This window comes from Chrysemys picta, chromosome 2, assembly GCF_011386835.1.
Source record: "Chrysemys picta bellii isolate R12L10 chromosome 2, ASM1138683v2, whole genome shotgun sequence".
NCBI classification, from domain to species: domain Eukaryota; kingdom Metazoa; phylum Chordata; order Testudines; family Emydidae; genus Chrysemys; species Chrysemys picta.
The window spans coordinates 6,497,991-6,520,540 of NC_088792.1; the positions used below are offsets into that span (position 1 = coordinate 6,497,991).

The 22,550-nt window shown below is 56.7% G+C and overlaps 1 protein-coding gene across 1 annotated transcript in view; it reads right to left on the reverse strand.

The window, feature by feature from the left end:
• Positions 1-14,836: 14,836 nt before the first annotated feature.
• The window catches only part of NBEAL2 (neurobeachin like 2), a 181,140-nt gene continuing 173,426 nt past the window's right edge, over positions 14,837-22,550 (reverse strand). Inside the window, 4 exon segments of the mRNA XM_065582541.1 lie at positions 14,837-15,835; positions 16,459-16,594; positions 18,326-18,474; positions 20,365-20,526. Of these exon segments, the coding sequence (XP_065438613.1) occupies positions 15,725-15,835; positions 16,459-16,594; positions 18,326-18,474; positions 20,365-20,526 (558 nt within the window). The 3' untranslated portion in view covers positions 14,837-15,724.

Below are 22,550 nucleotides of genomic sequence, written 5' to 3' on the forward strand. Positions count from 1 at the left end.
ATCTACAGTATAATTTCATGGGATTTGGACGCCTTCAGAAATATGGGGCTGTCTGAATTCCAGCCATCAAAACAATCCAACAGCCCGTATGCAAGAGCCCCTCATGCGCTGGTGGGCAGTGACCGTGTCACATACAGACGCACAGTTTGGAGGCTAGAAGTAAGCACCTCACCTGTAATACACCCCTGTACCTTGCCCTAGGCTCCGGCTTGTGCATCTCTCCGAAGCCCAGTCATTATTGCGAACCAAAGGCAAGAGCTCGAAAACCTGGGCAGCACACGGACCCCCAGGGGCAATTTCCTGGTTGCTACTCCCGCCCTAACGCGGTCCAGCCACCTTGTTGCTCTCTGTATGGGGAACAGATCCAGGAAGTCACAGCAGGACCCAGGGCTGGGTTTGCCTCTGGTCCTGCCCCCTATGCGGCAAAGTGTCTATTCAGACATGGGCAGGGACTCCCTCTGCCTCTTCTGAAAGACAATGGAGACACTCACATCTTTGAGAACCAGCCACAGAGCCACGATTTTAAGGACCACGGTGGTCACCTAGTCCGATCTCGGGTCTAACACGAGCCACGGGACCACCGTGAATTAATTCCTGTTTGAACTAGAGCCGATCTTGTAGAAAAACATCCAAGCTTGATTTTAAAAATGTCCAGCTATGGAGAATCCCCCAGGACCCTTAGAAAGTTGCCCCAATGGTTAATTCCCCTCACTGTTAAAAAAAAACCCTGCATCTATTTCTAGTTTGAATTTGTCTAGCTTCGATTTCCAGCCACTGGCTAGATTGAAGAACCTCTCATTACATTTCTGTTCCCCATGTGGGGCCTTAGAGACGGTGATCAAGTCACCCCTTAACCTTCTCTTCGTTAAGCTCAATTGATGGAGCTCCTGGAGTCTCCCCCTGTAAGGCGGGTTTTCCAGTTCTTTAATCAATCATTCTCTTGGCTCTTCCCTGAACCCCCTTCAATTTATCAACGTCCTCCTTGGACTGTGCACAGCAGAGCTGGGCACGCCATTCCAGCAGCGGTCGCACCCGTGCCAAATACGGAGTAATATAAACAGGGACCCTGCCAACTCCTTCCGCTCGCTAGGCCCCTACCATCCTACCTCCTGCAGGATTGACCCCCTTGTGGCTGGCTTGGCACAGAGTCCGAGGCCCAAATGGCCATGGACACGGAACTCTCTTCTCACTCCTCTTCCAAGTAGGGCTCAGGCACATCAACAGGGTGGAGGGGGCTGTTCTGTGGTGAGCAGAGTCCAGGGTCTGGGGTTGTGAGGTCGGCACCAAATTCACGTCCAAGAAACCACAATCCCAACTTGCCAGGTCAGCGTCACAAGTGAGCGGCGCTAGCGTGCATCCTGCAGAGCGACTGATGTACCCCGGCTTCTTGGAGAGGGACATGACGCAGCCCAGCATAGGCGCCTGCTCACCCTCCTCCACTCCCCTGAAGAGGGGTCCCACGTCACAGCAGCTGCCTTCCTGCTTCTGCACCAGGGTCCCTGGTGGAATCCCTTGTATTTACAGAAGGGTGAACTCCTGTAAATAGAACCTAGTGTTAGACTAAACACAGGCGGGTCGGGGAGGCCGAGTCGTTGTCTTATTGGATGAGGAGCTCGCCAAGCCAAGATTGCAGCAGCTTCATCAGCGAAGCGCAGAGTCGTCAGACCACCGTCCAGTCTGGGCAGAGGACAGTCATCAGGGATGCGTGCTTTGACCACAGCCGCATGTGGGTTTGCCCGGATCTCCTCAAGCATTCTGGCGGTAGCTTCCTCCCGACGGATGTGCGGAGGAGTGAGGTGGCTTAACACGGGGAGCACGGTGCTGGTGTAGGTCGAACCGTCCCAGTAATGATGCGCCTGGTTGAGTGTAGTTGTGTGTTAACCAACTTGACACGAGACGGATGGAGCCAGACCGGAGCACCGTATTCTGCTGTAGAGTAACAGAGCGCTAGACCGGATGAACGCGGAGTTCAAGTGTTTGCTCCGCATGAAGTCCCGGCCTGTTTGCATAGGAGGTTGTTACGTGTTCTCAGCGTAGCTGCAGTTTTCCTCAGGTGGTTAAGATATGTGAGAGATCTATCCAGGGTTACTCCAGTCGTGGTCGTGGGGCGAGAGTCGTGGTTCAAGCGATGTCCATTGAGAAAGATATTCAGCTCTAGGGATGCTCTGGTGTTGTGAGGATGGAACACACTCAAAACTGTCTTGGTTACACATGGTTGCAAATGCCACTGACTACAGTATTCAGCCATCTTAGTCAAATCAGCATTTCGGGGGCCTTCGAGTTCTGGGAATGACCATGCTTGGATGCCTGAGCAAATGTCATCTGCCTACGTGAACGTGCGAGCCGGAGGTCATTTGCATACGGGTTGGAACACGTCGGTGCCAGCAGAGAGCTTGGGGGTAGACCGTTGGTTTGTCTTCTCCACACATTGACTCCATCTCCCATGTGCACTCGGAAACCTCTGTGGTGGAGAAGGAGGCCAACGATGCTGACTACTCATTCTGGAAGTGTTCTTGACAATTTGACTAAGAGCCCCGTGTGCCAGACCCCGGGGGTCATGCCACTGTCCGGTCCAGAAATAAGGCGAGCGAAAGGGACGAATGACACGGGGTGGGGAAGAGGGGGAGAAATGCTTTCAGGCCAACAGCCTCCCATTGTGATCAGCCTCCATCCATGCCCAAGGGTGGGGAGCTGCCTGGGAGAGCGAAGCATAGAGCACGGCTAGGATGCTTGCCGGACACACACCATGCAGCCAGTTGGCCTCTCCCCGGCAGAGTCAAGCAGGCTGCCCTTCCCACGGCTTTGAGGTCCTTGTGGCCTCTGGACGCATGGGCGGCCAGGCAGCTCTGCACGGTATGTGCCACCTTTGAGCCCGCAGATGTCACCCCCCGCAGCTCCCATTGGTCGTGGTTCCCGGCCAATGGGAGCTGCGGAGCCGGCACCGGGGGCAGCATGCAGAGCCTAGGGGCTGCAGGGACATGCCGGCCGCTTCCAGGAGCCGCGTGGAGCTAGGACCGGCCAAGAGCCTACCTTAGCCCCGGGCCCCCACTGTGCTGCCAACTGGACTTTTAATGGCCTGGTTGGTGGTGTCGAGCGGAGGCGCCAGGGTCCCTTTTCGACTAGGCGTTCTGGTCGAAAACCGGACACCTGGCAGCCCTCCGCTCAGCTATTCTGGTGACGGGGGGCCAGCTAAGTACCTAAGCTACATAGCTGGTCTTGGAGCATGACTAAAACCAGCGCGGTGCCATCTCCGCCCTCAGTCCCCAATGCCTGGCACGCGCACCGCAGGGCTCGCATATCACCAGGCCTTAACGGCCCGCTGAGGCCTGAAGGCAGTGGGATCGAGGCTGATTTGCACCCGCTGAGGATCGGGCCCTTCACATTTAATTGGACAAGCCAAGGGGGAGGAGATGAAGTTTAGAAGAGGCAGGGTCCTCATTCCCCCTTCCCCCCCAGTTAAACAAGCCAGGCAGTCCCCCGTCCCCCTGGCTGCATGTAGATCTCTCACTACGCCGGCCGAACCCACGCGTATGCACCAGAGACGCAGGCTGGAAACCACCTCCGCGGGGTCCCCAGCAGCTCACAACAGCTACGGCTATGTATGCTTTGAAGACCCTGGCTCCCAGCCCAGGGACGGTGGAGCAGCGCTAGCAGAAGGCCATCGCCAAGCTAGGCGACCGACCAATCGCCCGTGTCCTCAGCCAAGGGCCAGCCTGGGAATTCGCACGTCAGGGCACCAGTTTGCCCAACACCGAGTGGCAGAGCAGAGAGGGGAGGAGATGGGAAAGCCCCAGCAGATCCCGGCTAGCGTATCGATCCTCCAGGCCCCAGCCACGCCAGGGAGGGCAAGAACCCCCATCAGGTGTCAAGGGCACCCGTCCATCCTGCGCCCTCGGGGTTAAATGCCTCCCGCTAGGGAGGGGCACCGGACTGCCTCGCTGCAGGAATTTTAACCCTTCTGCTGCCCTGCTCCTTCCTCCAACCAGGCCCCCACCCTCTTGGTTTGAGCCCCCCATCCCGTGGGTGCAAAGCTGCCCTTCAGTTGCCCTGCCAATGCAGCAGAAATGCCAGCTCCTGCTGGAGCATCTCCAGTGGCACCTTTTCCAAGTGCCCCCTCCTGCCTTTGTGATGCAGCTGCCCGCCCTGCGTAGTGCCAAAACAAACCGCAGCTGTTCTGAGCAGATCTGCCAGGAGCAAACACCCGTGCGTCCACCACAAACAAACCTCGCGGCCTCTCCGGAGCTGAGCGGGGTTCCCAGGCTGGTAGGGAGAGAGCAGAGGGGGAGGTGAGCCTGTGGGCAGCTCCCAGCACTGTGGCTGGATGAAGTTTGCAGCCCTGCTCCGAAAGCCACAGCCACTTCCCACCCACGTGTCAGCCTGGGATCTGGCGGCCAAGATAAACCTGCCGGACGCCAGAACCTGGCTGGGCATCTCCCACGATCGGTCTCCCCGCGACCACATCACGGCTGCCTCCCCTTAAATGCCTGGGCTTGGCAACTGCAAACCATGGGCGCAAAGCACTCTGGGAGTCTGGCCAAGGGGCCGTTCCCATCTCCTGCAGCCAGGCAGGGTGAGCGCACAGGGTCACACCAGGTCAGCCCGTCCCGCGAGCCAGCGAGAGGCAGGACGGTGTTGCAGGGAAGCATCTGGCCAACGCCGTTGGCGGGGAGGGGAAGTGGGAAGCCCTAGGTGCTGTGGCAGGGCCTTGCACGGCGGGAGGCAGCGACTTGGGGCGTCGAGCTGAATCAGCGCCCTCGGCCGCCGCCTGTGAGCTCACGCAGCCCAAGTTCCTGGGACCCTCACATGAACGCGACAGGCTGGCCACGTGGTCACGGCACTGGACTGGGACTCAGGAGATCTGTGTTCAAGTCACGACTCAGCTGCAGACTCCCTGTGCACCTCTGAGCAGGTCATCGAACGTGCCTGGGCCTTGGTTCTCCCTCTGTACAATGGGGATAATCAAACCGCCTTTCTTCCAGCCTTTGGCTGTTCTCGCCAGTTAGCCTGTAAGTTCTGCTAAGCAGGGGCTGCCATTGCCATGTGTACGTGCAGCGCCTAGCACAATGGGCCCCCAATCTGCAGCTTCGAGTCTCAGAGCCCAGGTCAGCTGACTTGGGCTGGTGCTGTGGGGCTAAAAATAGCAACGTAGACATTGGGGCTCCGAGACCCTCCCTCCCACTGGGTTTCAGAGCCCAGGCTCCAGCCCTACAAAAGTGGGGTCACTGTTATCATCCCCCGGGGGTGAGGGAGGAAGAGAGAAGAGGGAAACTGAGGCACAGCTGGGGTTCCTTTGAGGCCAGTCAACCAGTGAATCAGTTACAGAGCTGGGACCAGTCCTCAGAGCAGCGAACACCCTCCTGGGGATTTTGGCACTGCTGAATGGGACGGGGAAAGCAAGACTCTCAAACTACACACTGCTCTGCTAGGGCATCCTAACTTGATCTGCAGCACCCTCTGGGCTCCCAATCCTGGACCATCCCTCACAGCACTGCAGCCCCCCCACTATTCCAGCCGCAGGACCCCCCCAGCCCTGCCGCTGCACCTGGCTCTCAGCCTGCGGCCCCCCACTATTCCAGCCCCGGGACCCCCCCAGCCCTGCCGCTGCACCTGGCTCCCAGCCGGCGGCCCCCCACTATTCCAGCCCTGGGATCCCCCCAGCCCTGCCGCTGCCCCTCGGCCCCCCCACTAGTCCAGCCCCGGGACCCCCCCCAGCCCTGCCGCTGCACCTGGCTCCCAGCCTGCGGCCCCCCACTGGTCCAGCCCCAGGATCCCCCCAGCCCTGCCACTGTACCTGGCTCCCAGCCTGCGGCCCCCCACTGGTCCAGCCCCAGGACCCCCCCAGCCCTGCCGCTGTACCTGGCTCCTGCCCTGCGGCCCCCCCACTATTCCAGCCCGGGGATCCTCCCAGCCCTGCCGCTGCCCCTCGGCCCCCCACTAGTCCAGCCCCGGGACCCCCTGGCCCTGTCGCTGCACCTGGCTCCTGGCCTGCGGCCCCCCACTAGTCCAGCCCCGGGACCCCCCCCAGCCCTGCCGCTGCACCTGGCTCCCAGCCTGCGGCCCCCCCACTATTCCAGCCCCGGGACCCCCTGGCCCTGTCGCTGTACCTGGCTCCCAGCCTGCGGCCCCCCCACTATTCCAGCCCTGGGATCCCCCCAGCCCTGCCGCTGCACCTGGCTCCCAGCCTGCGGGCCCCCACTATTCCAGCCCCGGGACCCCCGGCCCTGTCGCTGCACCTGGCTCCCAGCCTGCGGGCCCCCACTAGTCCAGCCCCGGGACCCCCTGGCCCTGTCGCTGCACCTGGCTCCTGGCCTGGGGAATGCACGCAATGGGGGGAGCTGCATCAGGATCTGAACTTCTCCCTGCAGTGCTCGCCCCTTCCCAGCACTGCTCAGGCCCCCAGCTGAGCTTCTGAGTCAGCCAGGGCTTTACACACTCAGCCAGGTATGTAAACAGGCCCCAGTTCAGAGCAGATTCCTGGCAGGAGATGAGATCATGGAGCTGCTAATCCGGGACAGATGGGCTCAGGGAGTCCTTCCAGGGCACAATCCTCTGGGGAGTCGGCGGGGGTGTGTGCACGAGCAATCAGGGCATCTCCCCCAATACCCCTCCCTGGGACTGCGCAACTCTCCGTTGCCCAGCTGCGGGCCAAGAACATCCCACAAAGGGCTTGTCGGGGGCACCCCACGGCCTGGAGCAAGGAAGGGCTTGGAGGACTCATCCAGGCTCCCCACCCTCTCTGGGCACTGCCTGCAGCACCCCAGCCCTCGGGATCTTCGAGAGCCCCTGGGAAAAAGGAGAACGACCCCAGTTCAATGCCCCCTCATTCATCCTATCAGGCAGTCGGTTCCCAAGGGTCCCCACTCATCTGGCACATAAGCTCAAGTTAGGAGACCCCCCAACCCCTGACCTTGTATTACCCCAGTGCTGGGCTCCCCCCTTTCCCCTCCCCCTCCAAGGCTGGGCTCCCCCACTTTCCTCCACCCATCCCTCGTGCCCCCCGTTGCTGCAGCGGTCAGGGGCAGCTGGCCCGAGCTGGAGTTGCTGGGTGGGTAGGCAGCGCAGAGGAACAGGGAGAGAAGCGTCCGCTGCCCCATCTGCCTGCACGGCAGCATGCCGGGCACAAGAGCTGTGGGGGCAGCCCCCTAAAAAGCCCCGGCAGACTGGGAGGGCAGGAGAGAGAAGGGCGATCGCCCCCTGCTGGAACCAAGGCCTCTCTCTCCGTACACAGCGGGCCCAGAACAAAGGGAGCAGCAATTCCTCCGGTGAGCCCCTGCCTCTGCTGAGGGGAAGAGGCAGGGCCGTAATTGAGAAGAGGAGCATTTCTATCCTCATGCAGCCAGAGCAGGGGCCATCTACCTCCCTAGCTGGTCTAGGGCTCCCGGCAGCGCAGCATCGAAGCTCGTTAACAGCTGGATTTATTCCCTCCCCTCCCCTTGTATCATCTCCGCATTGTACAAGTTGGGAAACCGAGGCAGAGAGCGGCTAAGGGGCATGCCCAAGGAGCGTGTGGAACCCTAGGGCTCCCAAGGTCCATGCTGGCACAGGAACCGCAAGGCCCTCCACCAGCCCAGCGGCCGGGGTCGTAGCACGTCACTGAAGAATTCACCTGCCTTGGAAGCCGCCCTGGGAAGCGGCTGATACCAGAGGCTGGTCGCCCTGGGATTTGACGGCCCAAAGACAACGCCGCCGCCTCCTTCCTCCGGCCGGAGCAGCCTTCCCCACCCAGCCAAAGCCTGTGACCAGCGGCTCCCACACCAGCTGTGGCTTGCAGCTATCCTTCGCCCCATTTTCTCTGCCGCTGCCTCCTCTGCTTCACATTTGGGTGATTAAAGGCTGTAAAGGCCTGGAATGTGCTGCCCCCCCCCCCCCATGCCACTTCCTGTCTGCAACTAATTTAACATCCTCAGAAACATCTGACAGAAATATTCCCGTCTGAAGCGGGCAGGAGCGCTGGGGCGCTGGGCATCGGCCACAGCGCTCCCCCACCGCCACGGCAGATTGGCTCCTGGGCGCCCCCTAAAGCCCGGAGGAGATTGTGCGCCAGGGCAAACAGAACGGAAAAGGGACCGTAAAAAACCCCCCATGAGCTGGTTGACGCGGATCAGCGCAGGGGGAGGGTTGGCAGCACAAGCCCCGGGCCCCCTCAGTGGTAGAGAAACAAATTTCTCCGCTATTACCAACACCTCCTAGGCTGCTGGAGCCCAAGATCGTGAGGCCTAGGCCCCTCCACTGAGACTGCGCCAGTGCCTGACTGGGGTGCTAATGCCCCTCAAAGGAACAGCCCAGGAGGGGGCACTTGGCAGGGCTAGGGCTTCCCTGCCCCCAGGCATCCCCCCCCCACCGCTGAGCTGGGGTCTCCCGCATGTCCACCGTTCTCGCACTCCGGGTTCAGTTCCACCAGGCAGGGCTTGCCCCAGGCCACCCGGAAAGCCGGCAGGCGCCTGGCCATGGCTGGGCTCAGCTCCGGCTTGTCCAAGGGCAGCGGGTGATGGCGAAGAGCCGGGCCTTGGCCAGCATGGCTACCACGATGCCCTGGTGCCTCTCCCCCGTCATGAGGTCCCCGGCTCGCCTGCACAAGCACAGAGCCAGGAGCCAGAGAGCAGGCGAGGAGAGCTGGGCTGGGGGAAGCAGAGCCGGGGGGCACCCAGAGACAGGGGGAAGGGAGATCCGAGGGGCACCCAACACCCAGCCCACACACCATCGTGTATGTCTGTCTTCTTCACAAGAGGCCTCAGGTGCACGCCCAGCGCCTGGCAGCACTCCCTCAGCTGCCTGATGTTCCTCCTCACCCCCCCCACCTTGCCCACCACCAGCACTGGGCGCGGCCACTCCTGCAGGTGCCACCCACTCCCCCCTCCGCGACTGGCTGATGAATGCAGGCTTCCTTCAATGCCCATTGCCCCGGATACACCCCTCTCGCACTGTGGTGAGGACCCCTGGGGTCTAGCCCTGCTGCTGGCTTCCTTTGGGCACTTCAGTTAGGTTCCCCGAGTCCCAAACGGACTCTGACCATTTCGGTGCCTCCATTTTGGCTGGCCCCGACTCGAGGCACCAGGAAGGAGCCCAGCCCGCTGAGGTGCTGGGTGCCCGCAGGGCCGATCGCCATCAGCTGAAGCCGACTTATGTCCCGCAGAGTCAGGTGGCTGAAGCCGGGTACCCGTTCCGTAAAGCAACCCAAAGCAGAAGCCGTCTCTGAAACTATGGGGCTTTATAGTCCGTGCCTCAGTTTCCCTATGCACGCTAGGGTAACACTTCCTGTCAAGCTTGATTCTTTGGTGTCTTGAAGCGTTAAAAGCCTTGCAGAGAGGGCATCAGGGATGGAGGAAGGTTGGACGCTGCAGCTGTCTTTGCTGTTTAACCCTTTCAGCGCAGGCCCTTTGCAGTAGCTCCTCCTCGTTAGAATCCCACTGCCACCCAGGCAGCGGTTGGGTCTAATGGGGGGCACTGAGTGGCACAAGCTCACGGGGGGGACCTACAGCATGCCAGCCAGCAGCGGCAGGGTTAACTCAGCGAGGCACTGCTCCAGAAGCCCATACCAAGGCAAAGGGATCATTGCAATTCTCTCTGGAGTACCCCAGCCTGCGTGAACAGCCCGCTACTGCGGCCAGCTCAGGGAGCCGTCCCTCTAGTCCAAGTGGCAGAGGTCTGGGCTGTCGGTCCAGGGTTCAAAGAGCCTGCAAAGAGGAAGAGAGATTCCCCCCTGCGAGCAGATGCTGGCCGACAGAGGGGGACGTGTTCTGGTTCTCATTAGAGGCTGAAACCCAAACAGACGGGCGGGAGCCCCCGGCACTGATCCTGGCTGAGAACCTGGCAGGAGGCAGACCAGGTCTGAGCTCTGTGGACACCTCACCTGGGGGCTGGAGCTTTAGCCAAGATGCCCACATCCCTGCCATGAGAGAGGGCCAGCTCCGGCTGGCTCCCAGGGAAGATCCTTAGCTAGCCCAGGGATGAGGCTCTAGAGAAATGCCTCAGGGCCCATCCACGCTAGGGATCGTAGCTAGACGGGCATTCAGAAGCCGGGCAAGGAACATGGAGGCAAGCCCAGTGCGGAAAAGGGGCTCATGCTCCCAAGTCCCCTCCTTCCTGCTGAGAGGAGATCCAGGCTGTGAGGGGCCTTCCCCGCACCAAAGGAAGACTCAGTCTCTGCCCCCCTGGGATGGTTGCCCACCTCCCTGAGTTTTGATTCCAACTTGGGGCAACTTTTTTGCCACGCATGCGACTTCCCTAACTGCAGCCCCCCAGGAGGCCACGCCGCCTGCCCTGGTGGAAGAGTTTGGACGTGAGGGCAAACAGGTGTAAACCCACTGCCGTCAGCACCGCACCAGGGTTGAACGGGATCCCCAGTTCCTCTCTCAGGGCTGTTCCACGTGGGACAACCGACAAGCGTGCTACTTCTCACCCTGGCCTGGCGATGCAAAGGGCTGCAGAAGTCACTCCAGAATGCAGCTGGCCAGCGTCCCTCTCCAGCCTCAAAGTACAGGCTGTACGTGGCTGGGCACGGAGGTTATAGGACAGGAACAACTTGGGAAGGGAGCTCTTTCCAGTACCTGACCTCATTGAATGGAGAAGTTCAGCTCGGGCAGAAAAGCCAGTCCCAGAGGTCTCATGCTGGCTCATTGGTTGGGGCACCTGTGCGGACTGAACTCCTGATCTGTGTCTAAAAGCACACGAATCTCTACAGCTTCGGCTAATGCCCAAGCTACATTGAGACCCGTGTGAAAGTTTTAGACAAGGAAGGTTCAAAGAAATGCAGATGTTAAGTCCTCACAGCAACCTCAACTCGGCCCTGTGGCGCTCCTGGCATTTCTCTTGCGTAGTTCAATCCATTTGTAGGTTTTCAGAAATGTTCACAAAGTGCCATCTGTCTGCACACGCAGAAGGCAGGGCCCTAAATGTGTAACACACACACAATATCCACTGTGTCAATATGGATGAGATTACACTGCTGCGGGCAACAAACAAAAATTACCCATGCAACTTCGTGATGGCCATGAGGAAGAACTGTGCTGGGAACCAGGACACCTGGGTTCGGCGCCCAGCTCCACCACAGACTTGGGGTACAACCTTGGGCAAGTCATCAAAATTCCCAAGACAGAAAGATCCCACATTGCAGATGGGTAAATCAAGTCTTCATTTATGGCTGTCAAGCATTTTGAGGTCCTCTTATGAAAGATGCTAAAGAAATGCCAAGTTTTATCACACAGGAAGTGGGTGCAGTGGGGGGAGGGGGAGGGAAAGTCAAGGAGTTGAGAACGTGTATTCCTTTATAAAGTTTATTAGATCACATCCACCGTACATTGCTAGCAAACCGGACAACCCATCCCCCTACAGAATGAGGCCATGTTCCTCTTCAAGTTTAAGGCATAAATGTTTTTTTTTAATCGGATTGTGCTTTATTTTACTTTTGGAAAGAATCTGTAGACAAAGCTACAATAGAAATACATTTTTCCGAGCACCAAACACACCCCTTGTGTGGATTTGTCATTCGCCCTTCTCTTCCCTGCTGGACAGTGGGGACTGGAGTGTGTGAGTGAAAGACTTGGCTAGTCCATTTCTCCTCACGACTGGCTCTAAAGGAAAAGCATAGGCAATGGTCCCACAAATAATGCCTGGAGGACCACTTGGTCAGAGACGGGGAGTCTGAATTCCTGGGTTGGCTCTCAGCTATCAACCTGTGCCTGCAAATTCTTTGCCAGTCTCCCCAAGCAAACACTGCTCTATTCCATACAGGAATGAGAACTGCATTCATATCTGCATGGGATGTAATCTCACACAAGGATGGTGGATTTGTTAACATGCCGCCTCCCCAAGATTCAGGATGCTTGGAGATCTGTATGTAGCACAACTGATAGGCACGAAGGCTCCAACACTACATGCGTCAGGCCGGAGAGCTGGGAGTACCAGTGGTGCTACCCTGGTCAAACCACTTGCTTGAATTCACTTCCCCAAAAGGCAGATCCACCGTGAGCCATTCATTTCCCAAAAGAGGTAGAGAAGTAGGGGGGCCCCCATGTAACCACCTACAGTCATACCACTGCACGCAGGGATTAGGCATGGGGGCCAGTTTTTTTTCCAAATTTGGGTGCTTACGTTAGCTTGCCCAAATGACAACTTAAACAACCGGGCCCTGTAACGTAGACACTCAAGATTGAAGACCAGGTTTCACATTGTTATTCCAGGGGTGAGTGGAGCTGGAAGGAATCTTGCAGGTCAGAAGGAAACCATTCCCCTTGAAGGGGAGCATCCCAACCTGCCAAATTCTTCCCCACACAGAAGTCTCAGAGCATGGCCCAAGCATTGCTATCTGTGAAGAAGACTGGAGCAGAAAGAGCCCTCAGCAAGTTGCATCCTGACTCCATATAACCAGAGAAGGTACAAGCAAAGTGAAAGGAGGGAAAGAAAAATTTCTTCAAGTAGAAGAACATGGCAGAGGCCAACCAGAGAGCAGGTACCCCTGGCATTCAAGCATCTTCAGAACAGGGCCAGCAACGACCCCTTGAATTTCCACTGGCCCGAGCAATTCTAAGAAGGATGACAGAAAAATCCACGGTGAGGCTTGTAGGTCCCTTGGTGCTCTATAAAAGCCAGCGGGATTCTGGGAAGCTCCAAATACTTACCACCCCGTTTTTGGAAAAAAAGTAGTAGAAATCTTTAGATTTACATCATTCAAAAAAGTTACAAAAACTATATATATATTGTATTATATACACACAAACCTCAATACAGCACACGTGCTAAAAAACGTCTTCTCTACAAGTTGCAAATATTGCACTGTCGGTGGTTAAACCTTGATCTTCACCCAGGGTATGAAGTTGAGAGCATTGTCTGAGCCTCTTGCCCAGTGTTGGTTCTTCTTGCCTTTTTGTTTTTCTTTGTGAAGAGAATTGAGGTGCTGTTCAGCGCACGAGCGTGATCTAACCAGCCACACATCACAAAGTCACCTCCAGACCAGCAGCAACCTCCGCACGCAACAGGGTCCGGTGGCTAACAAGCAGTGCATTTAGAGAGCCTCTCTCCCCTTCTTAGTGGCACTTGCAGTTCAGCATCTGCAGATGATTGTCCCAGGCCTACAGTAGATGTTTCCTCCAGCATGAGCCACAACGGACCCATGTCCTCTCCTCTCAGCCCTTGTTGGAAAGAAGCTACCGAATGACCGTGTCCCAAGGCAGAGACTATCCCTTTTTTGGTCAGGAGGCGTCACGGCATGGAACCATCACGTCACGGCATACAACCATCGTCTGTTGTAGTTTGACGGAAAGGGACCCTGGCGGACCGACGGAAGAAAGTTGCAAGGATGGAAGGTGCAGCAGCTTTAACGACCCATTGTTATGAATAAAAGCAAAGCACATCGCTCAACGGGATAGTGACTAGCAACCCAGGGCACATGGCTTTGAGCCCGTCAAGAATCGAACTCAGATCGTAACATTCCTTGACCATCTCTTTGCGTTTCATACCATCCACCCTGCCTCCCTCCCACAGATCTTCACCAGGGACCTGCGACTTCTAGGAGAAATCCCTGGTCATGGGGGAGCAGCCTGTCTCCATACTGTGGCGTAACATACTTAGAGTATACGGGGGCAGGGGAGAGATCCCTTTCCTAGAGCCAGGGAATGGGTTGGGGAGCAGGGGAAAGGACAGACTGCTCTTCAACCCACACCCCACCTCACTACAACCCCTCCTGACTCTAGGACCGTGAAGTTTCATGGGGTTCTGCAGAGAGATGGAATTGAGCCATGATCCAGAACCGAATCTCCGCTCCCCCGTCTCTGGGAAGTTTGGATCCAGCCGTTTATGAAGCTCAAGCCAAGATACCAACATCTCCCGAGTTCGAGGGGGGTTGGAGTCAGGTGTGGAATTCCCTACGGCATCAAGCTAGTCACTGCCCTTCCTCTCCAAACCAAAGCCCGGCCCAGTGATGGGCAGTCACTGGCGCCAGGGGCAGGGAGAGCAGACTGGCACCAGGGCGCTTGTTATTGCAAACATCAACATGAGGCAGAAAGGCTGTGGATTCCACAACTCTCCGCCCAGACGCATCCGGAGCATGGCTGGAGTAAAGCCCCACCAGTCTCTTCCACCCCTGGCTTACCTGACGGAAGGAGAGTTTTTAAATCAGGGAGAGGAAGTATGGGGAACAACACGGCAGCTCCCTCCACCTTCCAGCTAAGTGACAGTAACCATGTCCTGCAAGGATCGATCCATCGCCCCCTTGTTTGGGGGCCATTCGCTCCCAGACGCTCTGGTGATGGGCTCATGCCCTGCATCGTAAACATGGAATGTTCCGTTTTCACGGGGACTGCTGGGCTCCCTGCAGCTGCGAGCTATGTCTGAATGGGGAGATGCCCAAGGCACAAACATCACTAACCTCAGACAGCTGCTTCTAGCCTAACGCAACCCCCACTTCCCCCGTTCCTCTCTGGATCAACAAGGCCTTGGCCATGCAGAGATCAGAACCTGGGTCCCTCAGAGAAGGTGCCAGCGTGGGGTTCAAAACTCACCATGACCAGGGATGGAAAGTCTGCAGGACTGGACCACCCCCCAACCCACCCAGTTGGTTAAGAGCAGCGAAGGGTTGGCCGTTGGCTGCAAAAACAAGCCTCTTTCTGGCCCAATTCCTATTTACCGTGTGCCACTTCAGTATCAGAAACAGACAGACGGACAGACAGAAGAACTCTCCTTCCCGCTACAAGCAGGGGTATCCGGTGCGCAGCCAGGCAGGAGTTCCGTTACAGCCGCGGAGCTGCAGGAGGAAGGCAAAGCTAGCGAACGGCCGGGTTTTATTGCTGGTGAAGTCATCCAATGAGCCCCGCCGGCTCGTGCTCCATGGAACAGACCAGTCTTGGGAGACAAGAAGATTGCGCACATTTATTTTTGTTTTTTTAAAAAACGTATAAATCAATAGGAAAGTTAGAAGAGGCCCCACCAGCAAATGACGGGGGCCCTGGGAGGTGCTGGATTTGGGTGCCCCTGTTGGAAGAGGCAGACAAACCATATTCTGAAGAATCCCAATGAAAGCGCAACACCCTTCTTTGCCAGCAGGGGGTCTATACACATCTAGGATTTGGGGATCAGTAGGTATCGTTGTGGGCCCCTGGTATTTGTTGCCCTCCAAAATTCAACCTCTGGGAGGAAAACAGAATAGGCTCTCGCCAGTCTCATCACATTAAAGCTTTTCTGCAGCAGATTGGCCTCCTGCCGAAAGCGGTCCTTGGTTTTGGTACAAGTTCTCTACGTAGTGCAACAGGGTCTGGTTAAGGCCACCCAAGGAGGACTGAGAATGCAGCGATGGTCATCGTCTCGCATCTATTGCGACGTTTCCCTGCTGGGCGGCAGGGGGCACCGGCTGCAGGTTTCCTGGCCTCTCCATCCAGCGAGAAAGTCACAAAGAAGAATACAAAAACGTTTTCCACTTCAAGCTCTGCAGGAAACGGGATGGGCTGGGGGGACGCCAGATCATCCCACGCACATCCTGGCTCGGCCAGCCAGGGTCACCGGTGCAGGCCCCTGGCTCGGAAAGGGATCCGGAGCTCTGCATACTCGGAGAGCGAGTGGTCGAGAGCCCCGGTGCGGCAAGGCTTCCACGGTTCCCGGTGATCGCCATGCTCCCTGGGGAAGTGCAGATACCTCTGAGTGGCGAGGCTGGACCGGCCCCCTCCGCCACCCCTCAGAGACCTCCTGCTGCAGGACATCTCTGTCCAGTAATGCTCTGGGGACAGGTCACCTCACATCAAGCCTGTCCCTTGGACTCGGGCGGGTTGTACTCGGTCTCTCCAGAGGAGACCTGGGAGATCCGGCGCGTGGAACGCCACAGCCGTCTGTGGAACTGCCCCGTCCGCACCTGGGGAGAAAGCAGAATGAAGGGACAGGGCTGAGGAGCGACGTGGAGGTGCTTCGTGGAGAGGGATGGGGTCGCTCGGCGGAAGCAGGGCCGTAGTCCGTCTTGGCTACGTTACAGATCCGGCTTCTGTAAAGGGGGCCGCCCCGCATCACAGAGCCCCGCCCTCCAGGCCAGGGTCTCATCACACAGCTAGGCTGTGCAGCCGCCCGGCCCCTGGGATGCCCAGCCCCTCGAGGGTTGGAGCCCGCCCTCCGGCACGGACGAGCCGTCTCACCAAAGACGTGGAGCGGGCAGAACCTTTGTCCTAAGGGTTCGTGCCAAGGCTTGGCTGATCCCAGCCATTTCACACTCCGGAGAGGGGCCGGATTTTGAGCGTTCTGCTGTGGGAAATCCAGCCCTGCCGTCATGCCGCCCACGAGGAGTCAATCCCTCAGTCTGCAGACAGCGGCGCGGACTTCATTCATGGCTATGGGCCCACCTTGGCACCTACCTGGGCTGGCCGGGAATGCAGTGCCTTCCCAGTCTCACCCTCCGCCTCCAATCATGCAACTACTTCACTGGTGCTTCCAGCTCATACTGCACCCTTTCCCGCCCACCCCCACCGAACCACGGTCTCCGCTTACCTCTGAGGGCTGGCCCGCTCCCACCACAATCAGCTTCCCATCCTCCAGCCCCACCAGGATGTGACTCTTCTCCTTGGTCACGGACACGCTGTGAACCGGGACCTTCATGGGCATTGGCAACACCGCTGCTTGGAGGCTGCAACGGCAAGGAGGGGGGGCATTTAAACAGTGGGGAGAGCTGCTGGGGACTCAGCACAGACTGTGGAAAGGGACAGACGGGCAGGGTGCCCTGCCAGAGACCCCCCCAAACCCACCCCCTCTCCCGGATCTTTAAATCAGGGGTCTCTCAAAGCGCCCTGATCACGCAGCAAACCGGCTCCTGGCTGCGCTCCGAGCCAGATCTGGGGATTTTACTGCATTTCACACCTGTTCACCCAGCCAAGCCGACGCAGCTCCAGGACAGGGAGCTGGGTCCCAGTCTGGCTTCTGCATCAGTCAAATAGTTGGCTAAGTCCCAGTTGCAGGGGGAAATGCCACACCGGGACAACTGGCTTGCGCGGGCCTCTGAGGGCAGAGTTTTATTCCACAGACCCTTTGGGACAGGGGCGACGCGTGAAAAGGAGAAAGCCAAGCTTGACTCTCAGATCCCAGGCTGGTGGGTGGGAAAACCAAACCATTTCACTTCGCAAACAAGAGTCAATCTGATCTGGAATTCCTGCCGTGCAGAATCCCACAAGGCCAGCAGGGAGAATCACGTTTTCAGGGGTCCATAAATCCAGTTTTAAGTGCCGTCCATAGTGTCGCCAGTAGCCCGGCCCCGCGCAGACAGTGATTCTCTTTCACCCACAAGAGCCGGCAAGACCAGATCAAACTGGACAGGGCCACAGGCAGGTTTGCCCCAACCAGCCGTGGAAGCGGGAAAAAAGCGCAGACATCTTCGTCTTTTAGGAAGAGCAAGAGTCAGGCTAACTCTGACCGCTAATAACGCGAGACTTCCAGGCACGGCCGGGCGAGTGGAAAAGAACTGTAAGAGCGGTTGTTTTGACCTGGTGCTAGATAAGAATGGAACGGAGACTGTAGCAAGAACTGCTGAGGAAAGTAAGATAGCAGGAAGGAATATGTATAAACACAATGCAGTTGTTGATCATTACTGTGTGTCACAAAAGGTATCAATGCTTGCCCTAATCGTTTATCTTTTGGGAGACCTGCCGTCGTGCACTCTCCCCCTTGCAACATTGCTTGAGAATAAACTGCCTCTGACATGTTGCAACCAACACAAGCGTGAAGGACTGTGTTATTCTTCCCCACTGCAAACGTCAGCTTCCTAATCCCTGTAAGGAGGCCCCAGATACGGCCCCAACAGACACCTCATCAGTACGGATTCTATGGGCCAGGGAAACCAGCAGAGGATTTCAATGTAATCCCAAAAGAATAATCTCCATTCCCATTCGTGGACTTTATGGCCAGAAGGGACCATTGTGATCATCTAGTCTGAACACAGGCCAGAGAACACATTCAGCTCACCCCCAGATGGGACATGAACCCACAACCCCGCTTGGGAGCCCCGTGCCTTACCCATGAGTACATTTCACCTCCCGTGCTACTGAGCATAAGGTACCAGCCACGCCCTAACCTCATCCTGAATAAAACGGGACGTTAATGGCTGCATGAGTATATCTCGTCCACGGGGGGAGCTCCTCCAGAAGATGGTAGGCTACCCTGGGGGGAAGAGAGGTGCAGATGCAAGACCCACACGCTATGCTATCGACCCACACGCTGGGTGGTTTTAGAGAGACAGCAACTGAGGAAGAGCGTTCGCCGCACGCGGAGGATCATGGCTGTGACACACTTGGGACCCTCGTCCCCTGCACGGGAGTGACACGCGGCGCTGGTGGTGGGCCCAGGAAACCGACGAGGGGACATTTACCTCTGAAGATCCAAGATCTGGAGAGAACACTGCATGGTCCCCAGAACCACGAACTCCTCGGTGACACACAGGGCTGTGACCTGCTCCTCCAGCAGGACGGAGGAGAGATGCTTGCCGTTGACGGAATAAAGGTGCAGGGCAAATTTATCCTTCAACAAGAGAAACGAGAAGGGCGTTGGGGGAGCAACCGACAATGGGTTGAAAACTTTCCAAGGGCGCCTCTATTCTAGGACGCGACTGGGTGAACAGCTTTGGGCGTGGCCGCGGAACCATCTCTCCATGACTCCCCGTTCAAATGGGCCTGGTTCTTACCTTCTCGGGCATCACCAGCCATAAAGGTTCTGCAGGCCGAGCTATACCATCAGCCACGCCTCCCCACTGCCTGCCACAGGCGAGACTGGAACTTACTACCCAATCCCGCTGGTGATGCACACGAAGGAGTAAGAACCAGCGTCCTCCCACTTAGCAGTGCTGGCTCTGCGGAGTTGGAAGAGTGAAAATCTCCCCAGAGCCCTCAGTAAAACATGCCTCTGGATCCACGCCGGGAGCAGATCCACGAGAGGTGGGGATGCCATTTTTAAGAGAAGAGCAGCACTTTACTATACCAGTCAAATACCTAGCGTGACCAGGAGGACAGAAAAGCGACAGGTCTCACTGCAATACGAGAGCTACGCAATGCATTGAGACACTACGGGAACCAGCACTTTGGATCGACAGATGGAGCCTCAGAGAGGGAGCAACTTTTGAGCTCTCTTCACTGCAATCATGTGGAATGACCTCTTTCGATGAAACCATTGAAACCGGAGCAGCGTCTGTGCTCAGTCTAACCATCTGCAAGAAACCTCCACGCTACACAAGACCCTTCACTCTCATTTTCCCTCTTGGAGATGCAAATTATCTCTAGATACATTTACACCCCCACACACACATTGTGGGACCCTCCCGGCGTAGGTGTGAAACCAGGAGAAACTCACCAGCTTGGATTAAGTTTCCCTGTGTGCTCTCAGGGTAAGTCTGCACTGCAGTTAAAAACCTGCGGCTGGCCCATGCCGGCTCGCGGGGCCTGTGCTAAGGGGCTGTTTAGTGGGAGTGCAGACGTTCGGGTTTGGGCTGGAGCCTGGGCAGGAGGGTCCCTGAACGTCTACACCACAATTGACAGGCCGCAGCTGTCTAACTGCAGTGTAGACATACCTGGAGAGTCTCCTCGAGGCATAGCAAGTAGTACTCCTGGGGGAATTCTGCACCACTGCGTGTGCACATAAATAATGTGCCGTGCATAATGTTTTTTCCCACGCAGAAAATAACTTCTGCCAAAAAGTCGCTGCAGTTCTGCCTTTTGCTCACCCGGGGCCGCTGTGGTGCTAATACAGAGCAGCCACTCCTGCGTGGGAGCAGCCCCAGCTGCCGATAGGGAAGGGAAGAGGTTGCCTGCTTGCCAGCACCCTGCCAGCGTGGCCAGGTCAGGAGACAGGGAATATGGGGGGACATACAGCGTGGGGCTGGGGGGTGACAGACTGGGATTCTTAAAGGCTATTAGGAGAGGATAGACTGGGGTAGTGGCTGAATGGGAATGGAGGCGCTGGGCTACATGGGGCCGGGAGGAGGGGGTGCAGGAACACATGGGGGAAAGGGGTGGCTGAGGGGGCACAGAGACACATGGGGACGGGGGGGTGGTGCATGGACACATGGGGACAAGGGCAGATATGCCTGACTGAATGGGAGAGGCCAGGGGTCAGCCAGGGTCTGCATGGGGGAGGCTCCCTAACAAGAAACAGGACAGCGCCTCCTGCCGGGTGGTGGATGGGTTGTTCCTAGACAGGGATAAGTCCCCAGCTAGATTTATTTGGGATCAGAATCTGGCTGCTGATGATCTGCTCCGAGGCACGGTGCCATCACCACAGCAGGGTGGAGTTACCGTCCCTTCCCTGCTGGGTTTCGGAGCGTGTCCGAGGCGCCCGTCCTTGTCCCCAGCGTCCCATAGGGAAAGGCCATGCTTGCCCCTGCATTGCTGCTGGGCCCGCAGGTCCCGGCCCACTCACCTTCAGGGAGGATCTCCCCGCCACGGTGGTCTGGACGATGATCTGGCCCTCCAGGCCCACGGCGAGGTTCGAGACAGTGGCGGGCAGCGAGCTCTCACAAGGGGGCTTGATGGACTTCATGAACTGGCCCCGGCGGATGGTGTGGACGATGATGGTGCCGTCCTGCCACAATGAGAAGGCCTTTCGGCTGTCACCAGGGCAACTGGGTGCTTTGCTCCCATTTACCATCAATGGGCCCTCAGTGTCTAATTCCCATAGGCCTCTGAAAACCCTAGCCTTATTCTCCACCTGCCCTGAGCCTTTCATGAGGACGCCCAAAAGCTAGGTGGGCGACACAGATGAGCCATTGCCCTTTCATCTGGCTAAAGTCTCCACCTCATCTTTGCTGGGCAGGTTTCCTGTTGGTGCATGCTCTCTCTCCGGCCCTCCCATGAAGAGGGGTCCTGAGAACGGGGTAGCAAGCCAAACACCCCCAAAGCTGGACTGCCAGGTGTGGCGAGCTCCAGGACAATGGCGGGGTGGAGCTGGCATGCCAGACAGGAAACCACTTCAAGCCCAGCACCCCTAGCTCCAGCACCTACGGATCCTCTCCCCAGGAAGAGACGTTAAAATGGCAAAGTGACCATATGCAAATGGAGAGATTTTTGCCTAGGTGCATAAAACCTTTTTTCTCCCTCTTGACTTAGCTACAAGCCACTCCAAAGCCAGGATGACACCTGATTTCCTATGCAAAACAATCCGCTCACTGTGCAATAGGCCACGAGGTAGGTGGGGAAGCTGGGAGTTAACCGAATGAGAAATAATTTGCTGTGTAAGACTGAAGGTCAAATGGGGTAACAGGCAGTTTGCCCTAAGAAATCAAAGCCACATTTTCACCCTAACTTACCAACTACCCATTTGTTTGCCTTGTAAATCAAATACACTGTGGCTAATCTGTTTTTGCCCCATCAATGAGTCTTTCACTCCAAATTAGAGGCTGCACATTTGCTTGTCTTGTGAGTAAGATCTACAGTGGAACCTCAGCGTTCCGAACTGACCAATCAACCACACCCCTCATTTGGAACCGGAAGTACACAATCGGGCAGCAGCGGAGACGGGGGGGTAAAAAGCAATCGAGTGCTGTGTTAAACATAAACTACTAAAAAAAATAAAGGGAAAGCAGCAGTTTTCTTCTGCATAGTAAAGTTTCAAGGCTGTATTAAGTCAACGTTCAGCTGTAAACTTTTGAAAGAACCGTGTTTGGTTCGGAGTTATGAACGTTTCAGAGTTACGAACAGCCTCCATTCCCGAGGTGTTCGGAACTCGGACGTTCTGCTGTACATCTCTCTGGGTGTGGACAGCGGCTCTTGTTCTGTTGTGTCCCTAGCCTCTGTTTGTCAGAGGGTGGAGATGGATGTCAGGAGAGAGATCACTTGGTTACTACCTGTTAGGTTCACTCCCTCTGGGGCACCTGGCATTGGCCACTGTCGGAAGACAGGATACTGGGCTAGATGGACCTTTGGTCTGACCCAGTATGGCCGTTCTTATGTTCTAAACTCTAAATAACATGAAATGCTTATTTATTTTATTAATGGAGATATCCCATCTCCTAGAACTGGAAGGGACCTTGATAGGTCATCGAGTCCAGCCCCCTGCCTTCACTAGCAGAACCAAGTACTGATTTTGCCCCAGATCCTTAAATGGCCCCTTTAAGGATTGAACTCACAACCCTGGGTTTAGCAGGCCAATGCTCAAACCACTGAGCTAAGTACGTCCATCAAATCTGGAAGATTTTTTGGTGTTCATCGTAAATAACCGACACTAGAAAGAGAGAGACCAGGTGGGTGAGAGGATATCTGGTATTGGACCAGCTTCTATTGGTGGGAGGCACAAGGTCTGTGTAGCTCAAAAGATTGTCCCACTCACCAACAGAAGTTGGCTCAATAAAAGATATTCCCTCCCACACCTTCTCTCTCTAAATTCCTGGGACCCATATGGCTACCACCACACCGCAGCCTAGAAATAACGGGAATTGTCTGGCACCAAAAGAAGGAATGTTGAAAGATATAAACACAGGAATAAGTTTGGATTAGCCACAGAAATGGCTTAAAAAGGGAGAAATCCCAGTTAATAACATGGGCTAATATTGAGATGGGATCCTGGATAAGAACCAAACACAAAAAAGCCTCAGATAGGGAAAGGACTGA